The sequence below is a fragment of the Phyllosticta capitalensis genome (assembly GCF_038381095.1).
Source record: "Phyllosticta capitalensis strain CBS 128856 chromosome Unknown BKA78scaffold_6, whole genome shotgun sequence".
NCBI lineage: Eukaryota > Fungi > Ascomycota > Dothideomycetes > Botryosphaeriales > Phyllostictaceae > Phyllosticta > Phyllosticta capitalensis.
In genome coordinates this window covers 448,196-460,477 of record NW_027117444.1, presented here as the reverse complement: position 1 = coordinate 460,477, position 12,282 = coordinate 448,196, and the positions used below count along the sequence as shown (strand labels likewise).

The 12,282-nt window shown below is 53.0% G+C and overlaps 4 protein-coding genes across 4 annotated transcripts; 2 read left to right on the top strand and 2 right to left on the bottom strand.

Annotated features, from left to right (window-relative positions):
- Positions 1–3,134: 3,134 nt before the first annotated feature.
- On the bottom strand, positions 3,135–3,620 carry BKA78DRAFT_353415 (uncharacterized protein; the record flags this gene model as incomplete). Its single annotated transcript, XM_066891555.1, has 1 exon — positions 3,135–3,620. The coding sequence occupies one exon, from the start codon at positions 3,618–3,620 to the stop codon at positions 3,135–3,137; it is 486 nt and encodes a 161-aa protein (XP_066743151.1).
- A 1,091-nt stretch (positions 3,621–4,711) lies between these two features.
- BKA78DRAFT_145467 (uncharacterized protein) lies at positions 4,712–5,693 on the top strand. Its single transcript, XM_066882866.1, has one exon. It carries the CDS (start codon positions 4,991–4,993, stop codon positions 5,597–5,599), a length of 609 nt encoding a protein of 202 aa, XP_066743150.1. The 5' UTR covers positions 4,712–4,990; the 3' UTR covers positions 5,600–5,693.
- A 779-nt stretch (positions 5,694–6,472) lies between these two features.
- On the bottom strand, positions 6,473–7,064 carry BKA78DRAFT_353414 (uncharacterized protein; the record flags this gene model as incomplete). Its single annotated transcript, XM_066891554.1, has 2 exons — positions 6,473–6,996; positions 7,049–7,064. 2 exons carry the CDS (start codon positions 7,062–7,064, stop codon positions 6,473–6,475), a joined length of 540 nt encoding a protein of 179 aa, XP_066743149.1.
- Positions 7,065–7,197: 133 nt separating this feature from the next.
- On the top strand, positions 7,198–11,549 carry BKA78DRAFT_315994 (uncharacterized protein). Its single transcript, XM_066888596.1, has 4 exons — positions 7,198–7,626; positions 7,678–7,862; positions 7,978–9,021; positions 9,077–11,549. The coding sequence occupies exons 1-4, from the start codon at positions 7,354–7,356 to the stop codon at positions 11,421–11,423; spliced, it is 3,849 nt and encodes a 1,282-aa protein (XP_066743148.1). The 5' UTR covers positions 7,198–7,353; the 3' UTR covers positions 11,424–11,549.
- Positions 11,550–12,282: the final 733 nt, after the last annotated feature.

Here is a 12,282-nt window from a genome sequence, read left to right as displayed (position 1 = left end):
GATTCTTTGGACAGGGTATACTTCAAGAGCTCGATCAGCTCATTCGGGGTTGGCAAAGATCCAGCAGACTTTTGTCCCGGGCGTACGGCTGTCTGAGCTCGCGAAGTTGGCAGGACATCAGTCCGGCGACCAGAGGTTGACTTGGACACCCTGTAGCGGTCTTTTTCTGAGGTTTGAGGGTGCCGGCTGGTCTTGTTGCCGCTGCTTGGTTCCTTTGAGACTCTTGAAGATTGTGCGTTCTCGATTCTGGGCGGGAGACGTTTCCGAGCAGGTGGGTTTGGCGAGTGGGGTGCTGGTTGCTTCGAGGCTTTACCGTGTGCAGCCTGCTCAGTTTGGCCAGGAGGACCAGGAGCATGAGGGCCTTCGGCGGCTGTCTGGACGTGACCCATGCCTAGCAATGCCGCAAAAGCCACCGACGTGGAGCTGGGTTGTTGTGAGGCAACGCCCACGTCAACCACCTCGAGGGGATCCCCCAAAGCTCGAGTCGACTGAGACTGGACTTTGTTGCCTTGGTCCGCTTCAACGCCTCGAACTGAGCTGCCGTGGACCTCTAGAGAAGACGGGGGTGCGTACGAAGTACTGGGCCTCATGTGCACAGTCGAGGTCGGTAAAGCACGCGAAGGGCCGGGAGCGGTTGGCGGTGGTGACCTCGAGGTGATGGCATTCATGGCTCTGGATCGGACAGGCTCTTGAACAGCAGTTTCAAGCGTCGAAAGAGGCTCAGATTCGTCCATCTCATCCGGAGTGTCGGCTGCCTGGGGCGTGGGCTGCTCCGGCTCTTTGGAGGGTTCACCCGTCTTGGGCTCAACGTTCAAGGGTTGACCGGAGGGCGGCTCTGCAAATCAATGGTCAGCAACTTGCTTCAGCATGAGTATCAGAGCTCACGTACCTGGCTGGCTGGCGGCTGTGTCAGAAGACCTGGGTTGCGATGAGCTGGAAGCAGCATCTTGACCGAGTCGACCGAAATTCATGGGTTGAAGAACACGTCGGCTCATTTTGAACCCACTCGCAGGATCCTTGCCCGAAGACTTGGGTCGAGTGACGTAAGACTTGTGTTGCAAATCGTCCTCTGTGCCGTCAAGAAACGCCATCTTGCCCGCCTGAGCACGAAAGCTCAATGCAAGTGAAGAGGAGGCAGAGCGACAAGATGCAGACCGATGAGAGTGACGCCGTAAGACGATGAGGTCAAGGGTGAGATGATGAGGTCAAGAGTGAGGTGATGGAAAGATGAGAGTGAGGGAGAGGGAGAGTTGAGGAGGGAAGAAGGTTGAAGGTGGAAGGTCGGTGAAGAGGCTGCGAGAAGTCGGGCAGTCGTGGCAGGCAGCAAACCCCAAATGGGGAGTCGCGATGTAGAGGGCAGTCACGACCCGGCCAGTCTCGCCTCGATGAACGCAACCTACACCCACCTCATCCACGCAAGCGTCTGCATCGGTCAGGAAGAAGCTGCATTGATTGGAAGTTGGGGAAAATGCAGTCTGCAGCGGGTAGGTGATGTGGAGGACCTCGCACTCGATGCACTGCAGCATCTGAAGGAGTTCGGCAGGAATTCGAGCACGCGTGTAGAGCGACATGCCGATGGAGCGACTGAAGCAAAGCCCGAGGTCAATGTGGGCGCGAGCTGCGTCTTCAACTTCGAATTGACAGAATGCTGGAGTCGGCCTGAGTTGACGAAGCTCTTCATTATCCAATAGTGCTGCAAGAGAAAAGCAGCACAGCGAGCATATGCAAAAATCACATAGCTTTGAAAGACAATCCTTTTGCGCCTACCCTACAGTTGGAAGACCTCAAGCCATTGAATCGAGTCGGCTGAGGGCACGCAGTCCTTGTATTGAAGCAGCTGCACCCCCATCACGGCAAGAACCTCTCGTCTACCACCACATCAACCACTCAAAAACACAATCTACTCCGCAATCCGTACACATCCCACTTCAATCAATCGCCTTCGAAAAGCACCTGGCAGAAAAAAGAATCAACGTACAAATAAAGTTTTCGCGCGCACCCCTGTCTACCCCAGACAAGGCGTTCCAGGACACATGCACAAGGATGCCGCCCCGGTTTGCCTGACGCCGCTGATGTATGTCGACCTCACCTCGACGTATCTCATCTATCTGCGACGCTTGCGAGACGAGAGGTCTGTCGGGGCTTTGTTGTCGAGCGTCGGAATGGAGATGCGGCGGTTTCAAATTTTGCGGGCATGCACATTTACGCAGTGGTCAAGCGAGTTTGCAGAGATGTTTTTGGATAGATTGGTAGATATGAGTAGGAAAAAAACAGGCTTGTTTCGAATGCGAGTAGGTATGTTGAGGGAGAGTTGGTGGGGGGTATAAGAAACGTAACTCGTCAGATCGAAAAAAGGTGTTTGCGAAGAAGAAAAAGATGAAGGAAAAGGTACAAGGAAGGCGGCGTTCTCTCTCGTAGGTGGTGTTTCGAATCCTCTCCACAACATGCGAGGACAATGCTCTCCATTCTTTCTCTTCTCTCGATTGCTTGCTCTCGCCCTCTCTTCCACGAAACGAAAACTGATCCCTGCGACAGCCACCGGCGGGCGGCTCATCCCGCTCCTTGTCGTCCTAGCCGGCCGGCCGAGGACGGGATGACCCCCGTCGGGACCCGCATCTTGAACGACTACACCGCTTTCGCTCTTCTCAACGACCATCCCATTGCTCGATTACGCCGCGCGTACTTGTTTGCGACCGTTCCAGTCGAACTCGAAGAAATCGATAACGCTCGACTAGCGCTTGCGGCGGTGACGACGCGGAACAACGGCGACACCGTTTGGCGCAGCACGCCGCAACGCGCCGCCACACCACGGCCTCTCGACCATTAAAAGTTAAAAAATAAGGGGTGGACGAGAGACAAAAGCCCACCCTGTCTGACTTTGACTGATGACAACGATCGCGCCATGTCTGAAGAGCCGCGGCAAAGACGAGAAAAAAGGGACCAACGCCGCAGCCGGAACGCGCGTCGCTCAAAGTGCGGTGGAAGAAGGGACGGAGCAATTGAAGGAACAAGTACAGACGGGATAGCAGCAAAAAGCGAGCAACAAAGCCTCTCTTCATTCATGACCGTATATCAAAAACGACGACCACGACGATAGCCAGGAAATCCGACCAAGACGGTTGACGATTGGTTGCTCAGAGCACGAAGAAGCCGGCCGCGGCGGCCATGGCGGCCACAGCGGCTCCGCTGATTTGGATCGCGCTGGCAGCGCCAGTAGGGGCCGGGCTGGAGCTCGCGCTGGCGGTTCCAGCAGCGGCGAGGTTGACGGCCTGGGTCGCGGCCTTGGTGGCCTTGACCATGGTGCTGTTGATGCCCTGGGTCGAGTTGGCGACGAGGCCGAGAGTCGGGAAGCTGGAGACGGGAGTTGCGACGGCGACGGGAGTGTTGACAGGCGTCGGGGTCGGGGTGACTGGAATGAGCTCAGTCGAAGTCTCGAGCTCGACGCTGCTGAAGTGCGTCTCGGTGATGACGTGGAGAACGGTCTGGGTGCTGGTGGTGGTCGAGTAGCCGGTGGTGATTTGAGGAGCGGCAGACGATTCGGCAGCGAGGCCGAGCAGCGAAGCAGCACCGAGGCTGGGGAGGGCGGCCATGGCGGCGACGGAGAAGTAGGTAGCCTTCATTGTGGATGATTTTTTTATTTTCCGAGAGGAGGATGAGCGAGGTGACGCAAGTGGTGGAGGAGGAGGATCGGATGTGGTTGTGGGTTTGAATAAAAGAGTGACTTGGGACGCAGCCCGGGCAGAAGTTTGATCTGGCGCGGAGAGAGAGTAGAGAGCGACGGAGGAGCAGACGAAACAACCGGGTGGTGGAGCGAGGGACAGGGTCATTTTATCGTCGTGTGGCAGCCGAAATTGCGCGCAGGCGCCCTCGACGGCTGTCCCAAAGAGGAAACACACGATCCGTGCCATTGGCCCACAGAGACCGGCGCGTGTGGGGAGCGCGGGTCTGCCCGGCGCATGGCCTGCATTGGGCAAAAGGATGAAATTGATAAAATTGCCAATCCTACACCAAAAAACAGAGGCAGTTGTTGTCGCATCAGCACGAGTTCGCCATCGGGACCGTGTGCGCTGTGCAACCTCTTGGGACTTGCCCAGGGCTGCTCTGCCGCCGGCGCCTACATGGTCATGTTACTTGTGATTCTCGTGTTGCGACGTGACAGTTGAATTCTTCGTTCTGTTACAATGTCAGAGCCGACGTCGCATATCACTGCTCGCTTCCAGCATTCTCTCGTCTCGTTGCCCCTTTACTCCGTACGCCGCTCCCTACCAGCTTGGCAGCGGCATTGACAGCAGAGTGGGACTCTTCTTGGCAGCAAAAGAGTAGCGCCGAGAGTCCCCTTCTGTCGCGACGACAATGCTTCGTATCTGCTGCGCACGTGGAGCGCGGCGCCGCATGTCTCACGAAAGCCTCTGCGAGACCGAGGGGAAAGCACAGTTGCTTGTTTGCTGACGGGGCGTCTGAAACAGCATATAGGGTGGCATTGGCGCAGGCGGATCCCCCACAAGCCTTTGTTCCAGTTGTTGATTTGAATGTTTGTCGGCGGCAGTGGCTTGCCTCGGATGTTGTTGTTTTTCGCTGCAGGTGAGATCGGCTGGTCCCGAGTCAGCCTCCAGGTTCAGCCTTGTTGGAGGCCTCGAAAGGGGAACACGAAAGGCGGTGAGTCCTTCTGCCACCCTCTCCCGTTGTCACCATTTTCTCCCTCTCCCTTCTCTGTCACCCACCACACTCTGTCCATCTGCTGCACATCTGCAGATTGCGCACATCATCACCGCCATGCCAAGTCTACCTGCTCATTTGCGCAAAATCAACCGTCAATCTGGCCAGCCAGACCTGTCAATCAATAGATCTCTTTGATTCTAGAGCGCACAGATGCCCATCATCTCACCTGCTCCCTACCAGTTTTACTGCCACTTCGATAGGCACCTGATCCGTGGCCCAATCTTTAACTCGCGCTCGGCACTTGCGCTGGCTCAATCGATGGCCATCAGCGATGGCAGAAGAAAAGAAAAAAAGAAACGCAGTGCAAATCCGCCAACGCGAGAGCCAAGGACGGCCACCCGCAGTCTGCTCTCACCAGCACTGGACAGCCCTCTTTTTAGCAAAACACCATGGCAGACCGCAAAAACACAACCGCCCTCCTCCTGATGGACGGCGAAGCCCACCAGCGGCAAAGCAGGGCACACACCAAACACCAGTCAGTCTCGGCGCTCCTCACGGCCACTTTGCTGCCACGCACCTCGCCCAACACTCGTCGCTCGCACCACCCTCTCTCTCCCTCTCCGACTCCATGCATCCCGACTCCCGAACGCTGTCCGCCCTCGCGCGCGCGCTGCTGGCTGCTCCCTGCCGCCTCACCAAACACACTCGTCGTTCGGTCGGTCGCGGCGGTCGACTCGCCCCGCCCGTTAATGCGCCGTTGAAGATCACCATTTCGCGCTGTCCGCCAACGGCCCCCCGTGCGATGCGCGCTTCCTTTCTTGCCTCTCTTCTGCTCTCTGCTTTCTCTCGACCCTCGCTCTTGGGACTCCCGCGCCTCGTTAGCCCCCGGTCTTGCTCGTACCGGTACTGCTGCGCTGGGCCGCTGGTTGTGTGCGTGTAAAGTCGGTCTATCAGCTACCACCTCGTACTCGAACGTCCCAACTCAGCCCTATGCCCACAACGTTCGTAAAAGGCAGGCCAAAAGAAAAATCTTCCCTTGTTCTTCTCCATCTTGGCTGCGTGCGGCTGGCCAGGTACGGGCCCGATGCACTGGTCGCTTTTTCTCGCCCCCAGCCGGTGATTTTTGTTCTAGTCCGCCCCGGCTTCCGGGCGCTCTTGATACACACCGCATTGGCAGGCACGGACGACTAGATTCACTCTCCAAGATGATGAAGCTTTTCCAAGGAACAAGCAGGTCACTTGGCAAGTAGCCACCCGGCCGGGCAAAGAGGTTTGATTCAAAAGTCGTCGTGACACCTGCCATCTTTGCGAGCAGCGGGACAAAGTCGACATTGTTCGACCTCCTTCCTCAGCTTTCACTTCCTTCTGTCGACTTCTCTTCCACGACTTCATGCACTTTCACTTTCATCCGTTGCTGGCCAAACGATACTGTAGACTGCCGGACGAGGCCAGACGACCGGACCAAAAGTCATCAGATCACGAGTGCAAGGCACGAGAGTTTGCTGTGCCATCGTCAATTAAACCTGAAATGTCGAAAAGTGTGACTTGGGACATTGATATGCTCCTACGATGAGCGCGCACTCAAAGGCTATCACCGTCCAAAAGGTACATTTTGCTTCGTGGTCCAGACTTTCGGGGAAGTGACGGACTTTCACACCGTCCGCATTCGCACTATGAACTTTGAAGAAGTTTGACGCTACTCACTCGGACCTTTGAATGTCTTTGAAGTTTGAGCATCCGACTCGCAGCGACTGTTGCAGTTGAATTGCAAGAAACCCCATTTCGAAATATTCAAGACCGTAGAAAATGCAGCCTACTGCTGCGCGATGATCTCAATCGCCTTCTGCAACGTCTCGCGGTCACTAGGGAAGGTCAACTTCTGCACCGCCTCGTGGCAGGGCAAAAAGCAAGGCTGGAACATAGCCTCGCCAGCCGCCGGAGACTCAGCCTCGTCGACAACAGCAATGAACCACCAGACCAGCTTGAGTCTATCGCGACCAAGCTCCCGCAGCGTGAGCGAGAATGGCTCCGTAAGGTCGTTCAGCAGACGCGCCTCGTCGGGAGTCGATGTGTCGTCTTCGTTGGCTGGCGGCGCGCGCGTTGACATGCGGACTGGAAGCAGGCGACACGAGTAGCCAGTCTCTTCTTTTGCTTCGCGCAGCGCAGCAGCCTTGCGTGTTTCGCCGCAGTTGCGTCGGCCCTTCGGAAGGACCCACACGTCGCCTTCGAGGTGGTGGAGGATGCAGACGTGGTCGAGTGATTTGTCAAGTAGAATGACGCCAGCGCTCTCGACGAATTCTTGCGCCGACAAGTTGCGACTGGAAGGGGAAGAAGAAGCTTGATACGTCAGGGCGTCTGCTTCTGACAGTTGGCAGAAGCAAGCGCTTACCTTTTGATTCTGTCATTTTGGAACAGGATGCGGATCTCTAGGCACTGAATAGGCTCGAGCAAGGCTAACATCATTATTAACTTTGAATTGTGTGCAAACACTTATTGAGTGGGGGCCACGATCTTGCGGCGCTTCGTGGGACGGTTGTGCATAGAGCTTGCCAATCCGAGGCTTTGAATCTGACCCCTGTTGCCCCACGCGGTGTCTCACCCGGATTTCTGACAGAGCATCTCAGCTTCTCTTCTTCAGTTCCAACAAATGTCCCCCGATCGACTGTCGTTTTGCTCCATGATCTGAAGAGAAACATGTCTCAAACGTCGTCCGGTGTGCTCGCAAGCACGGGGCAAAACATTTGGGAAGATGCGCGGAAGCTGCTGAGCGAAGAGGACCGGGACGTCTTCAGCCTTGCGCTGACACAAAAGATGAGCTGTCAAGAGCTGTTGCGAGATGTCCTCAATGCCACCGATGAAAGAAAGAAGGAGTTTCTGGAGAGAAGAGCAAAGTTCAATCTTGGACAAAAGGAGATCTTCTTGAGAGACGTCCTCAGCAGGCTGGCGGTCTGGGTATATCGATTTGTGGTGCGTAAGGCTCTTTCAAGAAGAATGCAAGACGGACTGACCAAATTTCAGGCTGTTGGAGATGCTGCTGTTCAATATGATCCGGGCCACGCAGCCCTACCATGGGCAGCAATCCGCTTCGTGTTGATGATATCAGTGAAAGAAGACTCAACCTACGGAAGCATCCTGGCTGGCGTTGAAAGCATTGCAGACATGATTTCTCGCTGCGCCATCGTCGAGAACCTTTATCTGTCCAAGTAAGAATCAAATCTTGCTTTACCGCTCTCTGACAAGACCGACAGATCCCATTCCCATGCTCATTTGCCTCGCTGTTTTATTTTATCACTATCACGCCAGCTGACATCTCCATAGACAGTCAGACATCATAGAACGACTCCGCCGCGCACTTGTCAACTTGTATGCGCAGATCCTCTCGTCTCTTTCAAAATGTGTCCAGTACTTCAAATCAAGCATGGCGAAGAAAATTACAAAGAGCGTGTTCACGACAAGTGATAAGAACACTTGGATCCTACCAGTGACGGCGAAACTAGAAGAAGTTGAGAAAGAACAGGCACTGGCCGAGTCAGAGGTCATGAAATCCATGGCCGATGGCTTGTCCGATTTTGCTTCGGAGTCCAGGAATAGAGATGAGCAGCTCCAGGATTTGCTCAAGGGCTTTTCGGCGCCGATGAGCAAAATAGACGTCCAGGTTGCAGACATACGCAACAGTCTAGAAGCCGACAAGCGAGGAAAAATTCTCGGATCCATTTCGAAAATACTGCACAAGTCCCACCACGCAGATCTGTCAAAAGGCCGTCTTTCTGAGTCTGGGAAATGGCTCCTAGAAAAACGCGAATTCCGAGATTGGCGGGAAGATACTGGCTCATCAATTCTGTGGCTTCGCGGTCTTCCCGGAGCAGGCAAGACCAAGCTCACCTCGCTCGTGGTTGACGAGTTGGCAGGCGAGAGATTGGCATTCTTCTATTGCAACAGAAATCCTGCCGAACGCAAACGCGCCCTAGCAGAGCCCATACTTTCCTCTTTGGTCTTACAATTGGCATGTGCCACCGATGAAATGGTTTTCGACACCATAAGATTGCGGTATCTTAAAGCCCTAAAAGGCTCTGAGCGCTTTGAGGACGTTACTTGGACCATTGAGCAAAGCGTCCAGGCTCTCATCGATTTGACTAGCTTTCCCACATCAACCGTTCTCGTCTTGGATGCGCTTGATGAAGTAGAGCCTCTCGAAATCGACGAGCTTCTGGAAGCTCTCCTCAAAGTCATGGATAAGTCTGGAGCGACAGTCAAGATTTTTTTCTCAAGCAGAGACAGCGTTGAGATCAATGATCACCTCAAGGACCATCCAAACTTTTACGTTGATGCCTACAATAATTCAGCAGATATTGAGGCTTTCGTGTGAGTCGTGGGCTGCTCCTGACCCCAAAAAAAAACCTGCTAATGCCTTTTTCAGCAACCAACAAGTCAAATCGTTACGACTTCTCAAGAAAAATGAAACTCTCCGAAATCTGGTCGTCGAAACTCTGATCGGACGCGCCCAAGGAATGTTTCGATGGGTCGAACTCCAGATCCAAATGCTGCAGGTACTTCGTGATCCCATGGATGTTGAGGCTCGATTAGGGAAGCTCCCAAAAACTTTGGATCAGTCATACTGGGAAATCTTCGACAGAATCCAAGAATCAGGCCAATACGCCGCAAAGCTTGCAACTCGGACCTTTCAATGGCTACTAGTTGGGGGAAGTACGATGTACCTGAGCGACTTCGCAAAACTTGCTTCCATTGATTCACATAACCAGGATTTCTATACCGCGGACTACTTCCTCGAGATTTGCCTCAATCTTGTCACATGTGACAACGGCAGCGGCAGCGCATTTCAATTTTCTCACTTGTCGGTCCGCGAATTTCTCGAAAAGTCAACGCCCGAGCGGAAATTCGAAAGCTTTCTTCCACAGTCAGCCAATGCTGCCATTGCATCATTGTGCCTGTTCAATCTATCCGCTCAAAGCGAGCTAAATAGTGCTCAAGAGCTGTACGATTGCAGCGACTCGCTGGGGTATGCCGCAATGAGATGGGCCGATCATGTTCCTCACAAGAGCTACCTTTCGCTGTCGGTTACCCTCAAATCGCAGATCCTCGCCTTCATGCTTGACGGTTCGAGCGTTTCTCCACGCTTCCGAAACTGGATCAGGCAATGCAAAGGATTCTTGACTCGCTTTACTGTTGACGATTTCTGGGGAAAGACAACACGGGAAGCGGCTATCGCAGCACATCCAATATGGCTTCTTGATGCTTTCGACCTGGTCGAGTGCGAGGAGCTCAAAATGCCAGAAATAGACAACGAGACGCAAAAGCATGTCCAAGGATTGGCGTTCAAAGTTGCAAATTTTTCCATGATAGAAAAGATGCTACGAACTGGGCTTTACCTGGATTGCATATCCCATGTGTTATCCAACACCCCGGAAACGCCAGAACTGTCGACAGAGTACCCAGTCATGAGCTGTCGAGCCTACGTCGATGACAGGAGCTTGATGCAAGCCCTTCAGAGCCTTCAAGACCGCCGTGCACTATTGGAGAAGTGGGTAGCCGACTTCTTTGTTGCATTGCACGACGCTTCAAATCGGTTTATTCTGTTCCTTCATGGCAAACACCGCCTCAGAAAAGATTCATCCTTGCAAAAGCAGGCTTTTCTACAAATTAAAAGCTCATCTACAAATGTTCAGGCTGTCATGATGAAAATATTGAGCGGACTTCATGACTATCCTCAAGATGCTGAACAGATGATGCTGCAGGTCAAGGATATCATTCGACTCTCTATTAATCTTACCCGAAAGCAGGTCAGGTATGACTCTAAGCCTCATCAGCACACAATGACCGAGAAAAGGACAATCGCAGACAGATTGACAGTACCCGAAAGAAAGACAGCATTGCACGAATTTGCCGACCTTGGAATCTCAGATATTGTCCAGAGTCTGCTGGCTTACGGGGCCAAAGTGAATACCCGAGACTCAAATGGGCGCACACCGCTTCATTTGGCTAAAGATAGCAAGACCGCGCTACTTTTATTAGAGAATGGCGCTGAAGTCAATGCTCGAGACAACGACTCCGCGACACCCCTCCTTAGCACCGGGGACAACGATACTATGGTCCTACTCTTAGAGAACGGCGCTCAAGCTCTTGATTACAACGAACTTGTTGGTACTCCATTGCACTTAGCTGCAGCCCATGCGAAACCAAGGACTGTCCAATTACTCTTAGAGAAAGGCATTCAAGTCGATGCTCGTAATATCGACTTAGAGACTCCTCTTCACTGCGCTGCCAGCTCAGGTCCCTTTTCCAATGCTCGGGTGCTCTTGAAGAATGGTGCGCAAGTGTCTACCACAGATATCGACTCCCGCACGCCTCTACACAGAGCAGCAATTAGAGGACAATTTGAAATCGTCAAGATCTTACTAGCTTATGGAGCAGATCCTAAGGCAAAGGACGAAGTGGGCCGAACACCAGGAGATTTTGCGGAGAGAGGGAGTCGTCGAATTGGCAAGCCCGAAGAGAAAATGAAGAATATTGCCAAATACCTCGCAGACTTCGAGAGCCTCCCAGCTAATCAGAGGCCTAAACGAAGCGACTACGATGACGCAGAAGTCCACAGTGAAGAATCCGAGAGCGAAGATGAGAATAAGGCACGGTCGGATATCCCTGAAAAGCAGCCGCCAGAGTCCAAGCCGCCAAATGATCCACAGTGGTCTGACTCCGAGCCGAGCGAAGAGGTTGATGATGATGATTCCTGTTTATTGTTCAACTAACAGTCTACGACTATGTCAGACACACCACCAAGTTATACACATGTGCTTTCCTCATGAGGGATTTCCAAACAACTGATGGATGAGTCCATGGGTTTCGCCTTCACGACCAGGTTTCCTGTTTCTAGTTTTTTTTTTTTTTTTTTTTTTTTCTAACTCCCTTCATACATGTCTTCGAGTGTGCTTGCTATCCTAGCTCTTACTACAACAATGAGTTCCACCACCACTGAGAGTTCTGAGCTTTTGAAATTGCAGTATTCAAGGAAAAATAGGCTGACGGGGGATTGGCGCAAAATTGCCCTGGAAAAGTGGATGTGCATCGCCACTCGATCGATCAGACTTCTAGACACACAACGCAGTCGCATGGGATGATTGCATCGAGCATGTCAGAATGCTTAATGTGTCGGGCGTCTTGAGCTGAGTTGCGGTGTCCGCCACCGCTCACCCTGGCGGCATTGAGATGCCTGCCAATTTTGGCACAGTAGTTCAGGGGGACTTGCGGAAGACATTTTGACTTCGATGACCGGTGCAGAAAGCCGTGGTACAAGACGAGACAAGAGCATTTAAACCATCGTAGAAGGATGGATGAGGATCATTCAAGTGTAGAAACGAAAGACTTTCGTATTCAAAGCTCGAAGAAGCACAGCAACAGACATCTCAATCAACCCCCTGTCACAGTAGGTGAGGAAAGAAATTCAACCCAGGCCCAGCTTCAAGTAGTCGCATCACCTTCAGACGCAAGCGCTTGAATGCTCCCTGTGACTACCAATTAAGAGAAAAATTCTCTCTATGTTGAACACATTAAGCGCTTGAGGACTCCATGTCTCTAAGTGTTTTAACTTGGCAACAGAGATTCCCGGAT

What these genes read in the sequence shown, in the direction of transcription:
- BKA78DRAFT_315994 (XM_066888596.1), top strand. Translation starts at nt 7,354, where the DNA reads ATGTCTCAAACGTCGTCCGGTGTGCTCGCAAGCACGGGGCAAAACATT. An exon ending in TCTGGGTATATCGATTTGTG is followed by an intron (nt 7,627 to 7,677) that starts GTGCGTAAGGCT and finishes ACCAAATTTCAG; the next exon opens with GCTGTTGGAGATGCTGCTGT. An exon ending in GCAGATATTGAGGCTTTCGT is followed by an intron (nt 9,022 to 9,076) that starts GTGAGTCGTGGG and finishes TGCCTTTTTCAG; the next exon opens with CAACCAACAAGTCAAATCGT.
- BKA78DRAFT_145467 (XM_066882866.1), top strand. Translation starts at nt 4,991, where the DNA reads ATGGCAGAAGAAAAGAAAAAAAGAAACGCAGTGCAAATCCGCCAACGC.